Source organism: Corvus cornix, chromosome 3 (genome assembly GCF_000738735.6).
Source record: "Corvus cornix cornix isolate S_Up_H32 chromosome 3, ASM73873v5, whole genome shotgun sequence".
Taxonomy (NCBI): Eukaryota; Metazoa; Chordata; class Aves; order Passeriformes; family Corvidae; genus Corvus; species Corvus cornix.
The window spans coordinates 12,161,848-12,188,699 of NC_047056.1; the positions used below are offsets into that span (position 1 = coordinate 12,161,848).

Consider the following 26,852-nt stretch of genomic DNA (forward strand, 5'->3'; position numbering starts at 1 on the left):
TCAGCCAAACATATCTTTATCTTTATTTCAATTAAATTAAAAACAATCTGCAAGTATATTTATGCAACATTCACTATATACACACGATTTATGCAACTGCAAGGCAATTCTATGTATGCTGATTAATCTATTGTTAGTAAAACATGACAATAGCTATGGAAGTTGACAAGTGACTGTTTTCATGGCATGACTGAAAAAGAATAGCTACTAGCCATGAAATGGATTATCAGTAAACCTTAAAAGGAACATGACATAACCTAGCAGAGATTAACAGTCTTCTAAATGTAGTATATTTGCTTCAGATGATAGTGCTGCTTTTTAAAAAAAAAATTCGCTGTCACCTTAATGATGTAAGACTTTCATCAGCTCTATCTAAAGAAAGCAATAATTAGACATTATGCTTCCTGGCAAAAATTTATTTTTGAACTGGCACCACAGTATTTCAGAAAATAATAATAAAGTACCTCTTTGGTGAAGCCTAGGTACCCCCTACTACTCATTGTAACAACTTGTAAACAGGACCGCAATACAGTGCTTTGCCTCAATTCTAGCTCGGTTAGGTACCACAGATCTTCCTCACAGTCCTTCTCATAATTTTAGGAAGGTATTTTAAAGCAGGGAGTAAGTAAAGCAAAGGAAAATTAAGAAGGATATAAAGTTCCCTGTTTGAGATTTAAAAAAAGTGCATAATGTTTTCATTCCAAAAACTGTGCCACTGTATGGAACTGATGGATACAAGACTGTTTTTCCTTCCTGTACTGGACATTATTGATCATTACACAAACACAGTCTCTGCTCATTGGCCAAAGAAGTCTCTCCAGACTGTTTTCTGGTACAATCAGCTGTCCAATTACTTTAGAACAATGTCCTGCATACTAAAACAAGAATAGCAAGTTAACCGGGTTTTCCACTAGAAAGTCTGTTTTTGCAATTCCATTTCTGTACACTACATTTCCAATGCATTGGAGAGTTCTTAGTGTTTGGCATACACATCCCAACTCCTTGACACCACCAGGTTCAGTGCATCCATTGCCAGCAACAGACATAGCACCAGGAAAATGCGACTCCCAGCGCGAGGGACAGTTCAGGAGGAGGGGGCATTCTCCAGCAAGGGTGGCCCATCCCGATGCATCGATGGGTGTGTGTGCTCCCTTTTGTAAGTTTTTGGAGGAAGCTTTGGGATATGTTGAGAAGTGCTTTGTCGTGGAGGAACGGGTGGTCCAGCAACAGAAGGGAGGTCCACATCCTGCGGTATCAAAGGCGGCGATGGCAGATGCCTCCGTGCTACATGTGGAGAAGGCGTCTGGGGGGGAGGAGGCGTGAACGGAGAGGGGCTGTTTGGGAAAAAGGTGTTACCAAGTTCGCTTTTTCTCCCCAGGGGTGGAGGCTGGAGGTGTAGTGGTGAGCTAGAGAAAACATCTGGAGTTCGCACAGGTTCCCGTGGCGGTAACTCGGGAGGGTTTGCAGTGGTAACACAGGAGTCAGAGATGCAGGTCCGATCAGGCACCGAGTACCTTGGAGAATACACTTTAGAGGTTGGTTGCCTAGGAGGGATTGCTGGTGGGTTGTCCAGGTGTGCAGAAGTAATCTGAGGTACACAAACATTTCATTCAGTAAAATTCCAGAGCGGCAGCAAAGCACAAGACCCTGCTGTGAAGCAGAAGGCCCCTCCCGCACTGCAGGTTGCTCTTAACAGGGGTGCACCAACACATGAGTTAACAGCCAAGGATGGAAGGAATGAAGATGCACAGAGAGGGACAAGGGCAAGGCAAAGAATGGTCAAAGCAACAATTTCCCTGCTAGTTCCAGGTCTGCTTGCTGGGGAGGTTTGGGTATCTTCAACTACCTCCCCAGCAACAAGCACTTGGAGTGGGTAAATGCACCAGATATTTGTTCAAGAATACAAGGAAAAGGGATGATGATGCCAAACAGGGAAAAAATAAACTGTGCTCAGAAGATGGAGTTCAGTAGTCAGAATTATGGAAGTGAACAGTTCCCAAGATGCAGACCATAACAACAGGATAACTGGTCTCCAACACCCTATCACGTACACAATGTTTTCAAATACAATTTGGTGATGTGTTAAATTCTGCTGACTGACAACACAGTTGCCCGTAGTCTGAAAATAACTGCTGAAGAGCCACTTAGAAGCTCTCTTCAAAGACATATATTTTGAGTGGGATTTTCAAATCTGAATTCACAAATGAGCTTCCACTGAAATCAAGTGAAATTTGACACTGTCTGCAACAAAGGCTGGATCAGATCCCAGCTGCCAGACAAATGCAAAAGGAAAATGTAGCAACGGTTTAAGCAGGCAGGCAGACAGGATGGGCAAGCAAGAGGGGAAAGCAAGCCCTTGAGCACCACAGCATCAGGGTCAAGTATTCTGGTGAAACTTTCCAGAGGACTGAATTGTGTACAGCACTTTCCATCATTACTGTTCATCAGTTCTTTACTCCCATTCATATATCCTAAAATGATACTCTGGAACAATTATCCCAGATGGAAACATCTGCCTGAAGCCTCAAGTTCTCAAAAGCAATGCAAGGGCCTGAGCATAGCTCACGAGTAGATGAGACATTTCTAACCCTAAATTTAGGTCCCATCTGTTTTCATTTGTTTGAGATCAAGACATAGCGAGGCAGAGGTGTGAAGGCTTCAAATACATAGCTGCTTACTCTTTCTCATACAGTTCTTCAAAAAATAAATGTACTGTCTTTAAGAGTTACTTTTCTATCATGCCCTGCCCCTCTTCTCCCAGAAAAACAAATGACCTTTTTTCTCCTTACTTACTTTTGATGGGGAGGATTCAGCTGGGGCAGATTCTGGTCTTCTTCGTGGAGGAACAGGAGGAGGGACAGGAGCATCATCTGAAGTTTTGGTAAAGTTTATGGATGACACAGAAGCAGATCCTAGTGGACATTAAAAAAAATGTTGCTAATGATGAACTTTCGGCTCAATATTGCTGCCAATAGAGGTGCCATAAATAATAAAGCTCATAAAAAGCATCATGAATCAAGGAGGTGGTAAATAAAGACAATGAAACAAGCCTCTAACTTGCAGCTGCCAGAGAAACTGCTTTTCTGAGCTGCAAAGATCTCTGTGACTATCAGTTCCTGAACATTCTTAAGTAATCCCCAAGACCAAAGCCACATCACAAACTTTTTCTTATGTCACAACAGCACTAAAACAATACCCTGAACCTGCAGTCAGTGGACCCAACAACAAAGAAATCCTTTGCGAAGGCTTTGCAAAGACCTGGCTTGAACACTCTGCAATGGCACTGCTCTGCTAAGGAACTTCTGCTTTTAACAAATCATTTCACCTCCTTGTGGCAACCAGCTGAATGCAGGAGTAACCTCTGCAAGCCCTCATATGTGAAAGGAGCCTATATTCATTATTAAATACTGAGAGCACACCATAAAATATGAGATCCCTTGTATGTTGGGAAAGACAGAAGAAAAAGAGGTGTGGATAGGTCCTGATGGATTTAAAGCAAGGAAACATGGATTTTAAGTTCTGCAGGAAAACCATCCATGTACACTGAAATCAGTTCTGAATTGCAGGCAGCAGAATAAGGCAGCCCCAAAAGATTAAGTTTTTATTCTCACTGTTCACCATCAGATACTCACCGAATACATTCACACATACACATATGGCAGCAAATCCCACAAGTTTGTTTGGGACATGTATGGGCCCTAGAGATTACGTCTGACTTCAGTATTGACAGCTCCTCCAAAGACTTGTAACAGTCCTTAAGTGACACCCCTAATTCTGTTCAGTTTCTCCTTTATAATAAAAACTTTTTAAAGAAAAAGGGCGTAAGAAATACTGAAAATATAAGGAGACAAAAGCAATTCTTTTTACAGTACTTTAGAAGGCTAAACCTGATTTCCCCTGCCTAACACCACAAAATGTGACTGGCACATGCCTGGCAGGCTGGCTGTGAGCACGTACTTGTATGAAAAGGACTGGAGGGATCCGAGTCGAACACGCTGCAGGCGTCCGTGGTGCTGGAAGTGGCAGAAGCAGGAGGAGGGGTCAGAGGGGTGCGGGGGGAGTTTGGGGCAGATGCTGTGGCTTCCGTCTCGGTCTCTGGGATGCGGCTGTAGCTGATTTTCCTTGGCTCCTGCTGCAGGGGTGTGGGATGTCTCATGGTACCTGGCCTTGGATTAGAGGGACGAACACCTGGGGACTTGAGGGGGTAGCTGTACTTCTTGGGCTGAAACGACAGAAGATATCAACCAAAATCAAAAGGCCGTGAGACCACTTAAATGGAGCTTTATATTTATGAAGTCAAAGATCTAAAATGACTTTTGCCATCTATAAAAGACAAATGTAAGCACTTTTTGAAAAAGCAAATTACCAAACTTGAATACTAACAAATCTTGGAGGAGGCTTGACATTCCGTGGCTCTATCTCCAGTGACTTGTTGAACAGATAATCTGTAAATTCTGTCTCAACGCTGTTTCCCATTGGATTCAGGTTTTCAAAAAATCTCTACAATACAAAAACGCAGACAACTTGTCAACTAAGACGCTTGTTAATACTGCTTGTTTCTACAGCACAAATGATCCCAACTGTTCAAGAGAACAGAGAAAATGCTGGAGTCAGAGGTAATGACAGACTTTTAAGTTATTAAATCTGTTTGTCACCAGCCCTTTTCTGGACATTGCTACTGCTATGCTTGGCCTGAAAACCAACTGTGCTACCAACCCTAAATGCTTTCTGCAGTGCAAAATCAGACCAGGTTTGCTCAAACACTTCCAGAAGAAGCTGCAAACAATCCATCTTTACACTGATGTAGGGAAGACTGCTCCCACAAAGCATTCTGTCAAAGCCTGAGGAGAACAAATAAAATAAAGCCTTGCAGAATCTCTTAGGATAACCTGTCCTATGACTCTCTGAAAGTATATAGCTCAAAAGATGGTAAGAAAAAAGGAAGAAAGGAAAGCAAGCAGAGAGAACACTGCTTAGACAACACCTCAGACCAAGGAAAACAAACACCAGGAGAAAGAAAAACGTGAGCATCACGACCATCAACACATGATGTAAACACAGTGCTATCAGATAAACCTGGAAACATAAAGGCAGTGTAACAGAGGAGGAAAACACAGCTGGGCTCACTGGACAAATAATTGCAACTGAGTGAAGGACAAGGAGAATCTGCCAGTTTCAGTTCCTGTTTAACACTGATCGATAAGATCAATGTCCCAACAGCTGAGAAAAAAATGAAACAAACCCAAGAAACTGCAAGCATTGAGCTTTCTGCCCTTTCTTATAGTGAGACCCAAGAGAGGTTTTATGACAGCTCTGCTCATCTCTGATTCAGTCAGACTGAATCTATGTGAATTCAGTCTGTCCTTATGGTCTGTCAGCTGACAGAATCACCACAGAAAGAAATCATGTCACTTACCCTGATGTCAAATTCCACTCTTAAACAATATGGCTGGTTCTGGTACTGCTGTATCTCCCCTGTTATCTCGGCTACCTTCCTTCTCTTGCTGAAGTTTATAAGGTCTTTCCCATGTCGCTTGAGAAATTCAGGATTGCCTTCTTCTGTTTTCAAAATGTTGGTTAAGTAAATCCCTAAAGGGCACACAGAAGAGGTTCTCAACACAGAGTACAAAACAAGGAGGAAGTCACAACTGGAATACAAGGAATTCTTAAAGAATTTAATTTGTGCACTGTAATTATTTAGAAAACTTCTCTGTTATGGTCAGTAAGAGAATTGCACTTCACTTTCCAATAAGGGCAACAATTTAAGTATTTTAACATGCCTTTTCCAGAAAGCTGCCTTTTTGCATCAAAGTCCCAAAGCCTGTGCATCTTTCTTGTGGTTAAGGAAGCTCACACAACTGAACACTAAAAGAGGACACTGAACAGGAGTGCTTTCTCTTAACTCCTCTATTCCATTAGACACCCCAGCTAAACTCCAAAAATTATTTTCAGGTTTTATCCTGGCTTCATAATTGCATCAAATAATTTGAAGATTAGAAAGCAAAAAGTGCTCTCCACTCCACAGATCATGTATCTGGAATTGTCATTATGACTCGACAGAAATAACTGAAGCTATTCACATGTGATCCTGCTAACCTCTACTCATCTCTGAAGCAGGACAGAAGGTTTCTTAGTTGATCTTATCTTTCTTTGCAGAGCTCTGGAGTATATCTTTCCCCAATCTGTAAAAGGCCAAAAAAGCCATCAACACTATTTTCTTTCAGTTTTGGCCCGAAGCCTATGTTGGACAAGTGCAATATCCAGACTTGGAACTGATCTGCAGCAAACATTTAAATGGATTGCTTAATAACAGGAATGAGATGTGCTTAACATCACAATTTGCTAAATGTCACCAATCTACTTCAAAGAAGAACTGTTCAGACTGATGATAAAGAGGAGGCTTTCTTCCCAAACTTTATTTTTACAGAAATAAGACTTTTTAATAGAAATGAGACTCTAGCTTTATTTCTTGGAACTCACGATGAGGAAGGCGATCCTTCTTTCTCTGCCAGTCAATGGCAATAATATTTCTAATGTGACCACCTTCTATTGAGAGTATTTCTGGTTGCAACAGTTCAAACCACACTCAAAGTAAAAATCAACAAATACGGAAATAGGATATTGCAGATATACTTATTTTTACTGCAAATAACATCTCCCGTGAATAGTTACTTTAGGGGTTTTTTTCACATATTTGCGCCTGGGCACCTGAAATTCCAACCCACCTGTCCTGTTAAAACTGACTTTTCTCTCTATTGCTCATACTCTGTTTAGTACCTTAGCTCAATACTTTCCAAATTCATATTAATGTGGGACACAGCTCATCCAAACCAAACGTACTCACCAAAAAAAGGCACACAAGGAGGATTAATGGACCTGAGTTTTGCCAAATATTTCTTATAATGGTCCTCACTCAGCTCATAAGCTTCTTCTAAGATCTTCTTCTGGCGACTTGGAATTTGCTTAAAAGAGAGACCAAACAGGTTGTTTGGAAAGAGAAGGTAAAGGCATGGCCCAACAACAGTACTGAGAGTAATGGACTCCCACAGGTGTTTGAACCAGGGACCACGAGGACAGTGCCCCATCATCCTGACATGCCTTTCTTAAGTGGGGACAGGTTTCTTTCTTCTGAAACCAAGGAAAAAACCCTCTCTCTTACACCCTGATTGATTAATTTCTTGGGGGATTTACTTTCCTTGCTCCTTGGAAGCACATGCTTACTGACAAGACAGGCTTTCAGTGCAGCCAAGGTACCCTGCATGACACTGCCATAGCAAAAGTGGAAAACATTTCACTGTACCTCAAACGTGTGATCCAACCTATAAACTGCTGCGGAGTTCATAGCACTGACAATCTCAAGGACACCATTAAAGTTGTTTAGCTCTTGAAAAACTTGCAGGATCTCAATTATCCGGCTCACTACAATTACTCTTTCCTCTAGGTTTTCTGTTTCTACAATGCATCTAAATACACAAGAACATTGGGGTTTGTATTAAAGTGCTGATGAGGTTTCCAAAATCAGATATTAAGTTGCAACACAAACAAATATGATTTTATCAAATTACTTGAGATAGTTCTGAAAATGTCTTAGAGATTCGAAAATATTCTAAGAATAAAAAGCTTGAGACCATTATGTTAAAATTCTCACAGGGACTGGTTTTAGCACCTAAACACCAAAACAGGAATTCTCTCAGAACAGGATTCTTCACAGTATACTTGTGAATGGACTGTAAGCATCCAGATATGGAGTAGGTGCAGATTCAGGAAAGTCACTTACTTTTCAAACCACAAAGTTAGGTTAGTTGTATGCCTTATCATTTTGAGAAGGTTGGGAGAATTAATTTCTTTATCTTCCTTTGTCCACACACTTCCAACTAGTTCAGATGGCTGCACAGCTCTAGAAAAGTAGATGCATTATCAAAAAATGTAATTAAAAGCAGGAAAGAAAATATTATTTCTCCAAACCCTCTTGATTTTCACTGAATTTGGAATTCATATTTAGAAATAAATTCTTAAGGTATCACTCCCATCATGACTAAATGACTGATATTTCTATGCTTCTTTTTTAGACTGTAGATATTTCTTAATCTATGTAACTCTTAACCACCTCTGTTCATCTAAATGAAGAAAGAAATCATCTCATTCACCATAACAAAATGTGAGCTTCCAATGCCTGAACAATTTCTTACAGACAGCTAATGAGACCTGACACGGTCCTTAATTTGCTTCACAAACCAGGATGTGAAGAAAACTGATTTAATAACTGTTCATACTTCTCAAAGTTTGATCTATTCAGAAAATATCAAGAGAAAGATGGAGCACAATACCACTAACAGTATGCAACAGTCACACATACTGCACATTAACTGGGGGAGGATGAAACAAATGTTGTACTTAAGAGGGCTTTTTCTGCAGAAACAGTAATTAATACACACCACTGGTAAAGTCCCTTGATTTCTGTGGGGCTTCACATCAGAGGCCCCCAGAAACAATTTCAGGCATGGAGAACGTTTTGATTTGTGCCACATGTTTCTCCGTGGAGGGAAGTTACCTGTAAAAATCCGACTCCAGTAAAGTGAGCTGCCGAGCGATTTCTATGGGATGCAAAGTGAGCAAGTCAAAAGTCTCTGTGTGGCCTGGTTTGCTTATGTGCCACTCAATTGCTGGAGGGGGACTCTCAAAAGTGATGTTGTGGCTCGGCCCAATGGCTTGTGCCTGCTTTTTCCTGTTGATTATCTTTGTGATGGATTCAACCCACTTCTTCATGGCTTTGCCTGGCACACAGAGAAAATTACTATTTCGATAATACTGTTTTTCCTAAGATATCAGTATGATTCAGAAATCTTTGGATTTAACCCCAAAACTTACTACATCAAAGGAATAATATATTCTGTAGGATTGGAGCTCTCACACAAGTGTGGAAGTGTTCAAAGATAGAAAGAATTCCTACACAGCCAACGACAAGTGCAATTTTGCCCAAGCACAAATTAGAACACCCAAATTAGGCTCCAGCTCTGATTTAGGTGCTTTTCTTTCTTTTCTGAGTTTACAGTGAGTTTTTTGGGAACAAACCTTCTTTTGCCCAAAATGCACTTCTGCAAACACCTTGAACTTAATAGTCTGGGCAAGAGCACATGATTACCTCAGATAACCTAGAAAGTCAAAATAACAAACAGGGAGAAGCTTCTTCCTGTACTGCATTTACCATCAAAGCTGAGAACAAAACTGAAAGGCCAAATGCCTTTTAAGCTCTGCACCATAAGAATTTCATGCACAAGTCCATTGAAAACCTACCAGTACCATCTATTGAACTAGCTGGCTCATTCTCCCCTCTTTTTAATGGCTAAATAACCATTAAATACTTCTCTGACACAGTATTCTCCGACAAACTGCTCCTGTGTCTGTCTTGGTTTTATTTAAAAGGAAACAGGAAAAGTCTGTACAATCACAACTGCAAGGTGTCCTACAGTTCCAATATGCACTGTGAAGCAGCTGGGAACTCTTGTTTCAAAGAAATAATGGTTTCCACCATCAACCTTTTACAAAAATTACCCCCTGTGTAAAGTTTAAAATGTCAATCAAAGCAATTATTCTGCCCTGATCATTACTCAGTTCTTATTATTTTGCATTATTTCAGTCCCTTTACAACAAACCCCGTAATTTATGTAAATAACAATCACTATTCTGAAAAGGAGCCAGATTTTTTAATAATAGTGTGTGTGTGTGTGTGTGTGTGGGCTTAATGAAAGTTTATTTCATGCTCTTTATGAAGTATTTAATAAGCAGTCAGTCCTGTTTTTCCTGAAAGCAGAATTGATCACATTCCATATCTTTGAAAAGGGATGTTTTAGGATAAATATCAGCACTTAGGAAACTGTAAATACCTCTTACTGTTCCAATGAACTCCTCCAAACGTTTCAGAAGATCAGCATCTCTTTCAAAGTCATAGAAGTGGTGCTCTACCCAGTGTCGACACACATTTAATACTCTGCAAAAATAAAGAATAAACAAACACTCTACACCTCAGTCTATCTTCCCTATCAAAGCAGCTGCAAGGAAGGTCACTGGAATCATGAAGAGCCAGTGCAGCCAGAAGGTGACACCTCAGAAGGAATTCAGAGGGGCTCACAGTGATGCAACACTCACCGTAGCTGCACAGGTTGAATGTACTCTTTCCTAAATCTTTTCAGCTCTGCACTAAGGGGCTGGTCTCCATTCTCCATGGCAATACGGTCGGCTTCCGTTGGCTCAGGCTCTGGAATTTCAAATCTAGCACAGAAGATGGGTGTAAGGCCATCTATTACACCAGTCTTGGGCACAAACTTTTGGATATAAACTTGTACATTTTACTGGCAATCCTTGAATTGGACAACTTTTTAAAAGGTGTTTGAAGTGAATCAAAACCAACTGGAAAGCCAGAATCTTACACGCTCCACGAAGAAAGAAACAAAATGCACTTCATAAGAACATATTTTTAACAGTGGCATACCTTTCTATTAGCAAACTCAGCAACTCTTGAGGTCTACAGAAGGATCTATATGTTGTGAGAAAAGTCCGAACAAAGTTGGGATCTAAGACAAAGAATAATTTTACACTTATGTCAGCAATTACCTGATTTTTTTTCCCTTTACAATAACTTCAATTATCCTTTAAAATTAAGGATGTCACCCTATCAATTTACAGAGAAGATTATGTAACCCAAAATGGCTTTGGTAACATCTCCTAAAACAATATGAAGCAGAACTTAAAAATAATTTTCATTCTGTTGGAGGTTCACAGCAACTTTTTTTCCCCCCTTCAATTGTTAAAAGACAGGATTCTTTTCCAATGACTTTGAAATTAATGAATACATGATTTTATTCACGAGTAAACAACTTTAGTTTTGACAGTGATTGGGACACGAGAACTCAAAAAACACATCAAATAACTTTGCATTGGGTAGAAATGGCCTCTTCCAGGGAAGAATGTTTCCCCTAAACTGGCACATTTGATAACCAGTCATGGTTAGGCAGCCTAGGTATTTTTTCATCTGACAGCTATGTTTGAGGTCATATTTATTTCACTTCAAGAAAATCAACCAATTTCATTTTAATTGACTAACTACGTATCAATTCATCTAAAATATGAAAATGTTTTTAAAAACAATCAAGTATTCAAAACAGAAAACCAAAGTGTCTCCCATAATTACAAAAGCAAACCCATTTCTCTACAAATATGAGGAAATGCAGTGACAGCTCACTGGCACTGCACAGAGCTGACTAGAAACAAGGTTAACACTGTTATACCTGAACAGAATTAATGAGCAAATGGCAACAGCAATTTGCATTTTTTTGCATATTAAAGCCCTATCCGGATTTTAAAACCAAACCCCAGTTGATAACTGTCCTAACACAGAGTGGCTGAAGAGGAGCTCACTTGAAGAAAGAATTCCTATAGGCTGTACTATGTAGGATAAAAAGGCTGCATTATTTGACTTAATGCTCTGTTGGATGTAAATGGAATATGGATTTTTAAGAGCTGCTTTAAAATCCTCCTTAACTCCTTACCAGCATCTTGTCCATTAGAAGGAACATTCTGCCTTTCTTAGATCTCCCTGAGTTGTTCATTTGGGCAACAGTTTCCTGTGATGTGTTGCACACCCTAACTATGCCGTGTAACACAGTATTTCCTTGCAATTCTGTTGCATGATAATTCTCATTTCTTAAACAAGTGGCTATTCTGCTTCTCCCATGTCCTTCGTTACTCCATTTCTCTAATCATAACCCCTCTCCCACCAGTCCTTGAAATTGTACAGTCCAAAATTATTTTCAAAGGCAGAACTCCAATACTTTTTGCACAAAGAAGGTCATCCTTGTTCACATCATCTTCATCATGGAAATACACCATTTCTGCTGTGCTAAAGAAGCACAGTAACTCACGCTCTCACAGTTTGCAATCTGTACACAGCATCTACTCTAAATAAGAGATTTTGTCTACATGAAAAAGAAAGCTTCCATAGCAATTAACATTTTTAGATCACTGCAAGCTCTGAGTCATAGCTATTGTTATTTTTACAGGTAGGGTCAGCATATAAATCCACAATACATATTGAATTCCAAATGAAGTCGATCAGAAAATCAAATCTAACTTTGTTATCTTACTAGCAACGACTGTGACTCAAAATAGTGTACAATATATGAGTAAGTGTTAAAAAAATACAGACAACACTAGTTAGCCAGGATGTCTGCTCATGTGATAATTCTCTCTTCAATGCAGCCAATTTGAAAGCTAAAAAAGAACAATAACTGTTCTACGAGGATTTATAAATAATCACCCTTGAATTCCTTACGAAAGGAAACAGACACTATGATGACGCACAAGCACTCTTAACATATCAAAGCTTTAAAAATAGAAGAGTGCTGCCCTATAGATAAAAAAAAAATGCCATGACTTTAAAATCTTGGTACCACCTAATCCAGCTGCTCTTAAGAATTGGGCAAGAGGAGATAAAGAATGCAGAAACACATTAAAACAAGGAAAACCCACCAGCATATGCAAATAGGGTCAGAACCTGAACTTCTAATTGCAGGGCAATTTCTCTCATGTAAAAATACATAGAAAGCTGCTTTTGCAAACGAGATTTCTCCCTGTTTTGCTGCTCCACCACAGGATAGTTTGGACAGTCTCACCCTGTGATCAGGCGGCCATCAGGGCTGTCTCCCTGTCTGAACTGTTGCAATGGCTGGACACCTCCCACCCCCAGCAGCATTGTTTCTTTAAAGCTGTCCCTGTTCCACAGCAAAGACATTTTGGCTGATAAAATGGTTTGTGCATTGTCAGGGGGGTGAGGGATGAAAAATAAAAGGTCCAACACCCATATCTACAAATGAGATGGACTGTGTGGATCTTCACATATGACAAAAAAGTTGAGATCTGATTTGACTACAACAACTAACTAAACTGCAACAAATTCATATGACCTCTGCAATTGTATCTGTAATTATTCCTTACACCACTTGACCTACAAAGATAAAAACCTAGAGAAAAGTCACAGCTATAGTAAATACTGTCTTTAGACTGCCAGATCAAAGGCTGCCATAACCAGTCACACTGAATTCCAGAACAATTGCCTCAGAAAAGTAAAGGCTTGCTGTTCTGGCATATGAATACAAAGCCAATAAAGACTTTTAAGATTACCATCACACATACACCATCCTGTGTGGGGCAAGAAAAGCATTTCTACAGTCTGTAGCTGTTTGATTACATACCACCACAGCACTCATCTTCCCAGGTCTTCAGAGAAGAAGCCTTGAACTCAGCAGATACATGTGTGAAACAGCTAACCTGTTACTCTGGAGGGTTGCTGCCCTACTCACTGCATCTCACAAGATGCAACAAAACCCTGAATGATTTGCATCACAAATGGACCATGTTTCCTGTACAACAGAGCATTTTTGGTTGAGTCACTTTATCTCTTATTTCTTTGCTGCCCTGGAAAAGACTGCACAGAATGGTGAGAACAATGATGTTTTTCCTCACAGATAACCAACTATAAAACAGAAGGTATAGAAGATAAGAGTGTTGAGAAATTATGCACAGTGTAACAACACAGCATCAGGTCCACTAAAGATCTTTAAGGCTACAAAGACAGGCTAAATACACTGTAAGACAACTATTTTTATCCTTTTGGTCAAAGTCTTTCAGGCCATCTCACGGTACTCACATTCTCAGTTTTCTCATACAACAGTTTTTGCTAATTCTTTGGCAAAGACAATGCTAGATTTAAAAATAATAATAGAAAGGTGTCTTCCTTTCTCTAAGGCCGAGTAGTTTGATTTTAACGTTCAAGACCATAAAATTATGTCATAAACCATGCCTAAAAAATTCAAAGCCAAGAGCTGGAAGTTTATAAAGTTACAAGAAAATGAAGGCAGATACAAAACTGCACAGGTAAAAACTGCCAGCACAATACTGCATTTGGCTTTCTAGTAAATGTTAGGAAAATTCAAGGAAATTAAAAAAAGAGCAAGAAAAGTAATGGAGCAAAGAGATGTAACTACAGGTATTTAAAAAAGTAAACAGAGTACTAAACTACAGAAATTATATTCTGCTTACTCCTCGCTTCTTTCAAACAAATATTCCTGATCTATGCAGGGTATCTAGGACTGAGCTGCAGAAGAGCAATCTACAGCAATTAAGAGTGTAAAGAGTAAAAAGGAAGGAAAAAAAGAAACTGCTGAATATGAAAAGCACTAATACCAAGATGCACGAAGTTTCAGAATAACTGACATACAAATAGAATCAGAAAAAATAAATCCAAACCCCAAACACAAGCCCATGCTTTGCAGCACAGCTTACAAAAATCCTGGGCTGCCATCAAGAACCCCACACACTGAGGTGAGCCTGGATAACCACGTAAATGTCTTGTTTAATGTGTCTTCAACACAAACAGAAACCCTAAGTCACAAGCCCTTAAATCAAATCCTCACTGAAGTTCTGATTAAGGCAAAGTTCTGAGGACAAAGTATTCGAGTGACTGCACCTATCAAGGCTGATATTGGTCTTTCCATGACAAGCTAGCACAGACATGGGTAATAGCTGATAGAGTACAACCCTTAACTGAAAACACTGGGCCCATAATCCTCTCCCACATGCTGGCCCTTCCTTGTGTCACCCAGCTTTAGAAGTCTGGAGGGAAGGCAGTTCTTGTAGCCTGGGGCACAAAGGAAAAAGTATTGTCTGGAGCTCAATTGCTGCAGGCTCCCACCCCCATTCCTTGCATGAGAACAACCTTATGCACATGCAATATCCCATGTGCACTGCCAAGCATATTCACTTTTTACTCACTTTATGTATTTGCTGCATGTATTTAACACAGGAAGAGAAGCATGAACAAGCGGCTACCTTGAGTTTTGGCTGCACAGACCAAGTGCCTCACCTGCATACATGTGGTAAGTCAGCCTCTCGATGAGCTTCACAACAGTTCCTGCCTTGATGATGGGGATTCCAGATTTGGGCTGCATGTTTTCTTCAAACACAATATTCTCTTCAGAGTCGGGTTCTGCAAATCTATAAAGCTCAGGATTTGGAAATCTCATCTGCTCCTCTTTTTCTTCCTGCAACATTGTTACATCCAACATCCTTTCCAGCGTGCTTCTATATTGCAAAGATATCAATGCTGCCATCCAGTTGTTTTTCTCTTCAGCTGATTTAGCAGCAAAAATAACACTGTTCTCATCTTTTAAGATGATTTCAAAAGCATGTCTATACTCATTAGTGTCATCTTTATCATTGATTTGTACCTTTCGCATGAAGAACTTCTCCTTCAGTCGATATTCTGCATTGCTAGCACCAGGAAGTCTTGGCTGGCCATGATTTGACTTACAGCAAATCATCAAGCCATCAAATAGGAATATGTGTCTCTCGTGCTTTGCTCCTACACGTGTGAGTGTTCCTTCCATGATGAACTCATTACAGCACTGTCCAATGTCTTTACCCTCCCAACCATCAATATTTTTCTGGATTTCATTCATTTTCTTAATTGCTAGCTGCTTCCCCTTCATCTGCTGAGTATAGAACCGGCATGCAGATTCACTTCAGTGGAGGATGGGAGAAAGGCAGCCTATTAGTACACATGTATTGAAAAAACACAACCACCACTAACACAAAAACACCAGATCATAATTCTGAGAAGGGAGGATTCCACTGAGAATGCAATTTCATCACTCAGTATCAGCACCATTGCAAAGGCTTGACTAAAGTATCTCATCTGATAAATTTTCTACTTCAGCAATAGATGTTTTACCTAAACACAAGCAACCAGAGGCAGGCAAGCTGTTAGTGCTTCTTAGACCAAGAAGCCACTCACTTCCATAACCAACAGAACAATTTTAGATTGCAATTATTTGAAGCGAGTACATTCAGAAAAAAATAAGCTGTTAAATGCATTCATTTTCAAGCCTAAAGGTTACTCTTGGCAGCACAAAACTTGTCTAGCAAAGAAAACATTGAAACAATTTTAAGAGTAGTTTCTAGTTCAGGAACATTCCCTTCTAACCACACAGAAAGATACTTTTACAATATTTTTAGGTGGATATTTATTATCTGAGCACAATTAACCCACAAATGCTGTAACTTTCTACTTACCAGTGAATTCTCAGAACGTCTCAACTACCAGTTTGCAAGGACACATAGAAATTAGAACTCTTTTAAAACAATAACAAATTATCTTGGCTTTGATGTCACTTCCTTTGAAAAAGCAGGCTTGTCACAAACTATTTTGTTCATTGTTTACTAAAAGAGGAAACCGGGAGCCCTGGATTTATAGCAAAGCATTAAGAGCAGAGAGCAGAAAAACCGGAAACGTTTACCTAAGCCTTCGTTTTGCAAGGCTTTTGGAGCATATCCGTTCCATACTGCTTTGAAGATTTAGCAGGGCAGTTATTGCTTGCTTCAAGCACTCCTTATCCTCTTCATCCTCACTTTTTTCTTCCAATTGCTGTGAACATTGAAAGTCAAAGACAGGAAGTGTTACAAGCATATTGGTACGTGCAAATCCAGAAGTTTGACCCAGGAAGAAGAAATCTAACCATTGGCTGATTTTCCATGCTCCTGCTTGTTATAAAAGTTAATGGAAATAACCAGGTGTGTTACTGACACGGGTGAGAGAGACAACTCTCTGCGAAGAGCTTAATCTCAGTAAAATATAGCACAGTCACTAAGGGCCCCCAGACACAAACACACTCAGACATGCAGTATTTATCTCAACCTGGTTTGATTTACCTTACAGCTCCTTAAAGGAACCCATTTCAGGTGTTAATTCTTAAGAACAACAAGCAAGGAAGATCTCTATACACACCATACTACAGGACAAGATCACATCAGTCTGTATGTGACACATGTAAACACCCCGGAACAGGCAAGCTGGACCCAAAGCTAAGCAAAACTCCTTCATCACATTTATAAACAGAAGATTACAAGGGCTCTCATCTCACTAATAACAGTTTAATTAATAAATCAGGTTGAAGGGGACCTTGGAGATTATCTCAGCCAACCTCCAGCACAACTGCAGAGCCAACAGAGATCAAGGTGCCCAGAGCCACAGTGAGTTTTGAATCTAAAAACTAAACTAGAACTGGACAAGACGGGTTAACACTAATGTTTTGTGTGTAACTATTGTTACGACAGGTAAATTTTATAAAACAAGATCTGCCATGTTTAAGACTGCTTAAACTGAAGATTTTCATCTCATATCTTCATTTAAGCATTAAAATGTTTCACATGAGTGAAAAAATAGCTGACTACAGCTGTGGCTTAGATGTAAAACTGAAATAACTTATTCAGAACTATTAACAGACAAGCATTTTAGACTATTACACACCAAGAATTAGCTCCACACAATTGAAGGATTTGTTTTGGTAGTAGAAATGAAGCAAAGGCCAGAATGAATCAGAATGAGACACCCTTCGAAAAAGTACAGTTGTGCTGTCCAGTGTGAAATGTAAGTATTGCCCTCCAAAATCCAACTGAGTACAACATAGACACGTCTGGTATTTGAATTGGTCAGAGAACAGCATTAATTTTTTCCCTAACCTGAGTTAATCATTCAGTGCAATAGCTGTCAATGCCAAAGACTACTTTATTTGTGTTTTCAGCCATAAGGATGACCACAAAGTTTTTTCTGGGCAGCTTTGGCTCAGGTAGTATCATCTGTCATACTCTCAATCTAAGCAGCATTAGGCGTGAGAGCTTACTCATGTAACAACCACTGAAACAGGTCTAAGAATGCACCACAACAAGCATTACTTCCCAAAAGTTCTTGGTGAGATGACATCATTCCAAGAAGGAACAGACTACCCTCTTCATATTCCTCTACTCTCTAGATTTAGTAGAGGTATCATCTCCCCTTGGCTTTGGTTTTGCAGATCTGGGTTCAGAGAGGATTTCAGAGCAATGAGGCAGGTACAGCACCACTGGCAGAAGTCTTGAAAGAAAGCTTTGAAAAACTACCTCTAAGATTTTGCATCTTTCCTGCACAAGCATTCAGAGAAGGCTCTTTGCCTTGTGTGCTGCCTTTTTGCAAACTTCTATCAAAATAGTCTGGCTGGATTTCCTATAATATCTGGGTTGCTAATCTTCAACAGTGGCAGAGATTGTTTTAGCCTTGAAAATAAGCCTTATCAAGTCCTACAATATTCTGTACATTCTATTCAGAAACAGACTAGTACAGATTAACATTCATTACTGCAAAGCATTCTGCTCTTACGTTACTTTTTACAGAAACCTCTCTCCAATTGCAAAAATGTGGGTGTTCATCACAGAACAGTCCATGTCCCAAAGCAAAATACCTATCCGCATATAGAGAAAGTGGTTAATACTTTCCCATCAGGATCCATTGGGACTAACCCTATTTCCAATGGCAAATAGAAACTAAATCAAAATCCAGTGAGTGTAATTATGCTCCAGGTTTAACATTTGGAAACTGCTGTACAGAAATGTGTGTCTTCTTCTGTGTAACACCAACACAAATGGCAAATCAGGTAGTACTCTGAACTACTATGAAGACACTTCTCTGGACACAGGAATTTGGAAGTTTATATTCCAGCATAGTACTGTATAATTACCAAAAACAGACTTAGAACTCAGTGTAAATCACAACAATGATTTCATCTTACACTGCCCTGGACAGTGTTTGGAAAAGGTGGAAAGTAAAACATCACTGGGAAGCACCCAGAAAGTTTCTCTGCAAATCCCACTCATTCTTCTACAGCTGTGCAGTGCCCCCTAATGAACAAACCAGGGAGATACTAAGCACGTGGTGGTGGGGTTTTTGTTGGGTTTGGGGTCGTTTATCTGCTTTTGGTTTTTTTTTTTTTTTTTTCAGAAAATGCACTACATACTATAAAGAATACTACAGTAGTATGTGAAGAAGTGCAGACTTCTGATTATCAGTAGTATTATAGATATTGTGGTTTTTAACAATCTTATGAGAAAATACTGGCTTATAGTTCACGAGATTCACAATACTACAGGCACAGGACCCTGTTCATTCCAGGAAAACAAACTTGGAAAACAGACTGCTAGGCAAGTCTCTAATAAAAAGAAAGTACTCTACATTCTAGGCCACAAGCTCTGAAGAGATAGCAAGAAGTGGAAGACAAGGTATTTTGTTCTACCTGTTGCATAACACAAGGATTAGACATTTATAAATTCCAAAGAGATAGAAAAGAAATCCTTCTCATGCAGTGCACAGTTAGACTATGGTAGTCAGAGAAGCATCTCTCTGGAAATATCATAGAGAACACATATGAGAACATGCAGATACAATCATACCCACAGGTGTCACGACGGATATAAAGTCTGTACTTCAGTGTTTGCATCACAACCTAGACTTGTGTCTTCCTAGAAGATTATTCTGAGTCTAACCACTGAAATTTGTGAACTGCAAGTTCCCCAATTCCTCTGGGAATCAAGACCACAGCTTCAATACAGAGAAGACAGAAGTATTTTGTAATCAAGAATAAAAATCAACAGGGTTTCTGCTCTGACAAAGGCAGGCAGATCTGCTGGCACTTTGCCATAAAACAATCCTGGCAGATGGGTCAATAGCATAGAGATACCTGAGAGCACACTCTGACTTTTTGTAATTCCTACAAATAATAAAAGAGTCAGCCCAAAGCAGCAGTATACTGGGGACAAAAGAAAGTTTTCTCATATCTAGAAACTTTAATTTTTAAAAAGCATCAGGAAATCATTTGGGATAGTAAATGGGGACAACTGCAGGGAACCCCTATGCACTAGCGAACTAAAAAGCACCTCACACTTGAACCTTGAAGGAAACTCCACATGCCATATTCCTGAACATACACACACAGCTTCAATGCACTGAAATTTGAAAAGCCATTTTGTTTTCATATAAATTCAAGACAATCTTGAGCACAGTGCAGTAAAAATATTCATACAGTTCTCTGTTTATTTAGATCTACATTACAGCAAGAGCATTAGTTGCATTGACAGTGGAACAGAACAATGTATTACTGAAGCAATGACAAAAACCTTTTCTCCACTCAAAGTTTAACTATGACTTCTCAGTTTAATTTTAAAATGTTACATAAAATTGCACACATCAAATATCAAACCCCAGATATCAGGTAATTAAGTGACAAAAAGCCTTCAGCATTCTCTCAGAAGTACATTTTAAAAGACATGGAAGATAAAAAGCCCTCATCTTTTATTTCACATTAAGTTTAACTCACAATATAAAAGATGATCAACCCATTGGGAAGCATATTGGACAAGTAAAGCCTTAAAACAGAGGAAAACAAGAAGCATTTCAACTTTTAGTACAAGATTCCTTGTTTTTTCACCTCTTTACTATGTGCCTTAAAATAGATCCTAAACATATGTTGAAAGGTCAACTACATCAAATGTCATCTGAGCCCAAAAATGTAAAAACATTTTGGCTTGAAAAACATGTGAATTTAAGGAACTGCTACTTTGATTGCTCAATGTGAATGCTCTTATTTGGGAAGGAGTGTGTGTGTGAGAGAGAAATGAAAGTAATTCTGTTTCAGAATTCAATTACACTACTCTGAAGTGCCATTTTGCAAATCAGGATGACACTGAGGAAAAGTCAGGAAGACCCATTCAGATACATATACACTACACAAGTCTGTCAGCTGATGTTTCACCAATTCAACAATTCAGTTTACTGTAACAGGTTTCTCATTTGGTCAATTTGCCATTAGCATTCCCATAAAGGGGTACAGCCTGTCAGGAGACCATATTCCAGATTAGGTTTGCTCAAGAGTTACTGCACCCTGCAAAGTGTTTCCCCTGGTGTCTGCTCAGCAGGAAGAGGTACAATTTTGCTCTCAGTTTCTGCAGCTGGGAAGGGATTAATGTGTGTGATCAATGTTAACTTACACACTCAGCATCTCCTTCACCAAGGAAGGGATAGAAAAGCAAATCCTTCTTTTCAAATGCCTTCTTTGATGTTCTCACAAAACTATTTCCTAAACATTCAGACTTTTTGTAGGCCACTAGCAGCCATTTATGCATTTTACATTCAATTACTGGGAATGGCTCTTTTGCCTATAGGAGGCCTTGACTTCTCCAACTACAGAAAACCCATTTGCTCTGTATTTTTCAGAAATATGGGGTTTGGGTTTTTTGCATATGCTGATGTCTCCTTCACAGCAGCATCATTACCTTTCTGCAACAAATGTACAAGTTCACACAGATCCTTCCAGAGCCTTCATGCTCTGAAACTCTCTTCTTTCTTACTGTCACTTTGGTTTGTCTCATCACTATTAGCAGACCTGCAGAATACATTAGAAATTTAAAACTCATAATTTAGTTCATAACATTTAGTTAGATCAGTATTTGAAATATCACAGAATATTTACCTATGTGCTTCCACACTTGTAACTGAGGTCTTCCATTGTCTTCCCCCAAATTTTCCATTAAAGTAAAGACAATGCAATTTGAAAACATCTTCCCTTCCTCTTTTGTAATTCCAAAGTGGGTTAAAATCCACTATTTTTGCTTTGACACAATTCAAGTCTGATCTTTGCCAGAAAATTTTGCAAGGCTGTAAGTAAAACTGGATAACACCTCTATGTTTGGATAGAAACGTATGAATTTTTGAACAGAAACTTATGAATGTTTGAACACTACATAAGGTAAATTCACAATTTCAGAGATCATTCTGGGAAGCAGGGGTAGAACCCTTTGATTTTAAGAGGAATCCTGGTGACTAAGTAAAAAACCAGCAAGTTAAATGAAGTGAAATGAAACAGACAGTGACAAGAAGAAACCATGAATGGAGTTTGTTGTTCCACTTGGGTTTGTTATTTCCTTCCTATTTCCATCAGTTTCCACTGAGTATCTCAAAGTATTGACCAAAAACATAAACCTCCACTGTTATAAGAGACACAGAGAAAGCTGGCAGTAGGACTAAATCCACAGCTCCACATCCAGAAGTATTTCCACTGAAGAAATCAAGCATATGGAAGTCTCAACCATAGCACTACCTCTCTCCAAGGATCTGCCTTTTGTACAGAAGGTGGCAGGACAAGAGGACAGGGAAATAAACTATTGTTTTTAAAAGACTATGCAGCAATACAAGTGTATCAGAGACTAATCATGACTGCCACAGTCACAAAAACTAGGAGTTGGAAATCCCAGCTAAAATAAGCTTCTTAACATTCAATCCTCGATGGATTGTGTCAAAACTTTTATTTAGTGGGAGAAAAAAGGACCAAAATTTGTGCAAGCTCCTGTAACAGCCATTCATTTTCATGACAGCTTGGCCTTGGGTGTTCAGCACAAGCTGCTGGCTATGGAAGCTAAAGAGCTCTCTACCATCATTAACAGCAGCCACTGAAAAGTGAGAACAGATCAGTTACAATACAGCTCCTCTAACTCCCACAGGACCATGGAGTGTTTGCCACGCGGGTGTTTCTAGAAAATTGATTGGGGAACAGGACTTTGGCACCCTACAGCTAAGTCTAAGTGAAGTCTAGGTCTGGAGTTCAGGATGTGCTTCATTTGACTTCCCAAAGAAGTCTGGCCCTGTGACATCGAAGTACAGCATTTGTTGTCACAGGTCCAGCAGCAGATTGATTGACACAGCTCAAGTGCCACTGAGGACTGTACGGCAAAGGGTCACAAGGAATATTTTATGCTCACTTTTGTTAGATTTTATCCAGTTTTTCAGAAAAGCAATTTTAGAGGGATAATAGAAAAAAAATATTCTCAGAGGTACCTATTTAGAAAGGAAAGGACATTATTAGAAATTACTAGAAAATTTCCTGGAAAGAGACATCTGCTTCTCAAAAGCCCAGATACATCCTGTGTATAAGGAAAAAAACCCTATAAAGCAAAACATGAAGCCCCATTACAACTCCACAGCAGATGACATAAATCACTGGCAAACTAAGTGATACTCATGTGCATAGATTCATCTGATACAAACACACAGGAAATACATCAAAGAGTGCCACAGCTAGAAAGAAAATTAAGGACCAATTAGTTCAATTAACAATAACCAAGTTTCTGGGAAAACTGCACACACACACACACACACACACACACACAAATGTGTGAAAAAGTTTTATTTTCCCCTATCAGCTTCTTCCTTTTGGCTGATGAACACAGCTGACTCAAGGCATAAACCCACTAGCACTTAAAGGAGAAAAGAAACAGAAATATTGTCAATGAAACCCCATGAGCAAGAAATAAATACAGAACCTCATTTAACCTGGCTGTATCAACTCCAGCTTCTACACATGACACAACTTCTGAACCTTTACAACATTCCAGCTGTAATGCAAGTCGTCTTAGATTAACAATATGAAGTTTCTTAAATTTTTCAACTACTGTCATATTCTAGGAAACTTCTTCTTAGACTTCAGACCAAATTTTACATCACCCCAGCTTTTCCTCCCAAGAAACACCCAAATACACTTTGTAGTCCTTATCACACACTAGCAACAGTTTGGTCAAGCTACGTTTCCTTCAACAGACAGACCTACATCTGTCACAGAAACCTAGAACTGCACATTATCTCCAGTGAATATAAGTCATCCACATCTGCAGTTACATATACAAAGATATGTAAAACAATAATACTGCTTTTTATTTTATTTCCAACTGTATTGTGCATACAAGTTACTGTCTTTGGAATGAAGCACTGAAGAAAATATGATTTCAGAAAGTAAAATCTTTTGCTGACATTAAGTGAATACTTTCTTAAAATAATTCACAGCTGGTTCAAATCCCTGATTTACTGGTTTCAACAGTAATTAAAGGATACTTTGAGAATTGACTAAAGCAACAGAACCTGTTAATCACAGTGCTGATACTGAAGATAAGCAGTCCAGACAGTATTGTGAGACAATGATCTATAATTGCAGATACTGTAAAAGCTTTGCAGACTGACAAAGTTCAACTAATTAAGACTTGGATGCTCCACCCTGGGCTGGGTTACACCACTTACACATGAGATTGCAAACCAAATTCACTCAATTTGTTACAGTCTGGAACACCACCCTGGGTGAAACAAGGCTGAGAATCAAAGTGAAGTCAAAGCCCAAAATAGTTTGGGATGTGCTGTCCAATACAACACATAGCAAGAAACTTAGGGGATAAGTTTAAGATACTCTAGTCCTGAACCAACATTTTACTGCTTTGTGCCTTCTTCAGCAACACGTAACAAATGTAATACCATCAGGTTAGGAAAAGGAGAGGTTATCATCTTGAAAGGCCTTGCCAAACCAGAATTATTATTTTTACCATTAGCATGGTGAAAGAGGAAAACAAATAGGTTTAACTGAGGGGTATTTCTACTTGAGCTGAACTGCCAGTCAGTAAAGCCTGAAAAGTTACCTATCATCTAAGAACATTTGAAAAAAAAGAAATAGAACTTAATACACACTGCTGTGAAATGAAAGCATCCTGAGATTTTTAGAACATTATCAATAGAATTCCAATTAAAATATATCGGCAGAGAGATTATAGGTTACCATTCATAAGTCATGGGACTCAAATCTGTGCTTGGTTTAATAAAATCCCAACCAACCAAAAACCCTATCAAGCTCTCCTGTTTCCCAGAATGCACTGTTTCATCTAAGCAAAGTTTATATATGCCTTGGAGCATTTCTACTTGGAATAAAAAGAATTTTAAAGTAATCTATTTACCCAATGAAAGAGTACCATACATGCATACAAATGTACAGCATTTGAAACAGTGCCCAATTCAATTCAAAGGTCTTGAAAACATCTTTCTTCAATTAATAAAGGCCATAGTTATGTTTCTATGATTTAGAAAAGTTCATTTATTATCTGAACATCTGCAGGAAAGTGCAGTTTCACATAAGGCTGCTATTTTAAATAGTTACTATATAAAAGTTTGGGGACTTTCAGGTTGGTTGAAGGAAAACACAGGTCTTAGTCCTATGCTAATTACTCAAAAATGTAACAGCAAGAAGCTTCAGCTAAAAATAGAATACGCATTTGTGCATTCCTGGTGCCCTGTCCAACTTCAGGAGGGCTTTAGTTTCTAAATGGGATAACCTTTGGTAAATAGAAATTTACCTTTTTTTTGTAGTCTGCATAGTTAGAAGGTAACTGAACTGCATTTTAAAGAATTACTTCAAAAAATGCAACATTATACAACACAGCTCAGAGATAAATGCTAACCTCCCTATCCTTAAGCATATCTATATTCAAGAGAAACCAAATGTTTTTTCCACATGCCACTTTGCCAACATTATATCTCTTCATAACAAGAGATCCAATTTCATAGCATTTTTAACTTGATTTATTCATAGACATGCCTGCAATCACTAAATCAGGCCTCTTACCATCTAAGAGATTTCAATACAACCTTGTATCAGAGGAACTGTCAGCATGATATGGCTAAATAATTGCACCAATATCCTTCTGTGCCAGATAAAAATCAAGCTGGAATCTGTTCAAAGATTCCAGATATAAGGAAGAAAATGTTACTGCTAGCAAAGACTACTTGAGGCACGGATTCATTTGCTGAGTGCACACTGATGTACACATTGACGGCTGAAGATGCTACCACGAGAAATAATATCCCTCTTCATGTGCACCTATTATCCATCACTGCCTATTTTGTGTACATAATATGTGTGTGCTGACAGACCACAGTGACAGGTGTCCAACTAAAATGTGACATGAGCACCATGGTGGGAAGAAAACCCGGGAGGTTATTACTACATGCAGAATAAAATCCAGCCCAATAGCAGACTGACACAGGGTAGAGGGGATCTGTGTCTCTGTGTGTGTGTGTGTGTGTGTGTGTGTGTGTGTGTGTGTAGAGCATGCACGTGAAAAGAAGAATTTTTCATAAAGCAGAGGTCACAAGTTGCAAAATGACTGATAAACTTCTGGAGTGGGGCTTATCTTAGACTCCAGTTTGCCCTAGAAAAGGTGAACACGAGCTGCTCCCCATTCCATAGGCACACATGGTTTCCTTTCCCCCCTAAAACTGCTAGGGGCAAGAAGCAAGGCAGGATGCCTGGGTGTCAGACAGCATTAATCCTTCATGCTTTGTCCATTAGGTAATACAGTGCCACGTTCACATGGAAGTATGCAAAGCCTTCAGTACTGCATTTTGAGACTGTGATAACAGCATGAGCAGAGAAACCTTATGTCTGTGCAGGTCTTTATCGTACAAAATGCAAACAAGCTGTGCCAAACCTCCCTTCCAGTGGACTGTCATGAAAGGAAATGCTTAATATTTTAAAGATGTCTGAAGTCAGACCAAACCCATGAGACAAACAGACCAAGCACACATCCCAAAATTTTTCAAGAAGCATGTTATATAAGACAAGCTATGTGCCAAAGGTGTACATGTAGATCTAAGTCAGTAAAAACAGAGATGAAACTGTAGACACTTAGGCTCAAAGATGAGCTACTGGCTTATCTAAAGATAGCCAACCAAACATTCAAGGAAACACACACAGTTTTCTTAAAAATTGTTATGGTTTTTGGTTTTCTTTTTTTTATTTCTGATCCAAATTTCCAAATATCCAATTTGTAAGTAGCTGTTTGGAACACTGCCTCATGAATTTCCATTAAGCCCAAAAGAAGATTCTACTGCAAAGTTTTCCTCAAAATGCTTTACACTCCTTAAAGTTCATTATTGAATACTGATAAGTGCCCCAGAAAAACATTCTGCAGCTATTATGTTTATATGTGTATGTTACTGTTGCCCTATCAATGCAAGGTCTAATTACAAATTGCCCAAGTACAAATATTAACCAAGCCTTCCCTTTGAAGGAAAGATATCACCTTTACAACCTCATGGGACATGCACTGCAAGAACCCTGAAGCTTTTA

At 39.1% G+C, this 26,852-nt stretch overlaps 1 protein-coding gene across 3 annotated transcripts in view; it reads right to left on the reverse strand.

The window, feature by feature from the left end:
• SOS1 (SOS Ras/Rac guanine nucleotide exchange factor 1) overlaps positions 1-26,852 on the reverse strand; it is a 43,749-nt gene continuing 16,897 nt past the window's right edge. For all 3 annotated transcript variants that reach the window (XM_039568747.1, XM_010411060.4, XM_010411059.3), the window contains 14 exons: positions 16,350-16,477; positions 14,918-15,573; positions 10,490-10,571; positions 10,147-10,269; positions 9,885-9,988; positions 8,552-8,774; positions 7,778-7,897; positions 7,301-7,463; positions 6,845-6,962; positions 5,417-5,589; positions 4,384-4,500; positions 3,958-4,222; positions 2,794-2,912; positions 1-1,588 (listed from right to left, as the gene is read on the reverse strand). In XM_039568747.1, the coding sequence (XP_039424681.1) occupies positions 1,085-1,588; positions 2,794-2,912; positions 3,958-4,222; positions 4,384-4,500; positions 5,417-5,589; positions 6,845-6,962; positions 7,301-7,463; positions 7,778-7,897; positions 8,552-8,774; positions 9,885-9,988; positions 10,147-10,269; positions 10,490-10,571; positions 14,918-15,573; positions 16,350-16,477 (2,895 nt within the window). In that variant the 3' untranslated portion in view covers positions 1-1,084. The remainder of the gene's footprint in view (positions 1,589-2,793; positions 2,913-3,957; positions 4,223-4,383; positions 4,501-5,416; positions 5,590-6,844; positions 6,963-7,300; positions 7,464-7,777; positions 7,898-8,551; positions 8,775-9,884; positions 9,989-10,146; positions 10,270-10,489; positions 10,572-14,917; positions 15,574-16,349; positions 16,478-26,852) is intronic.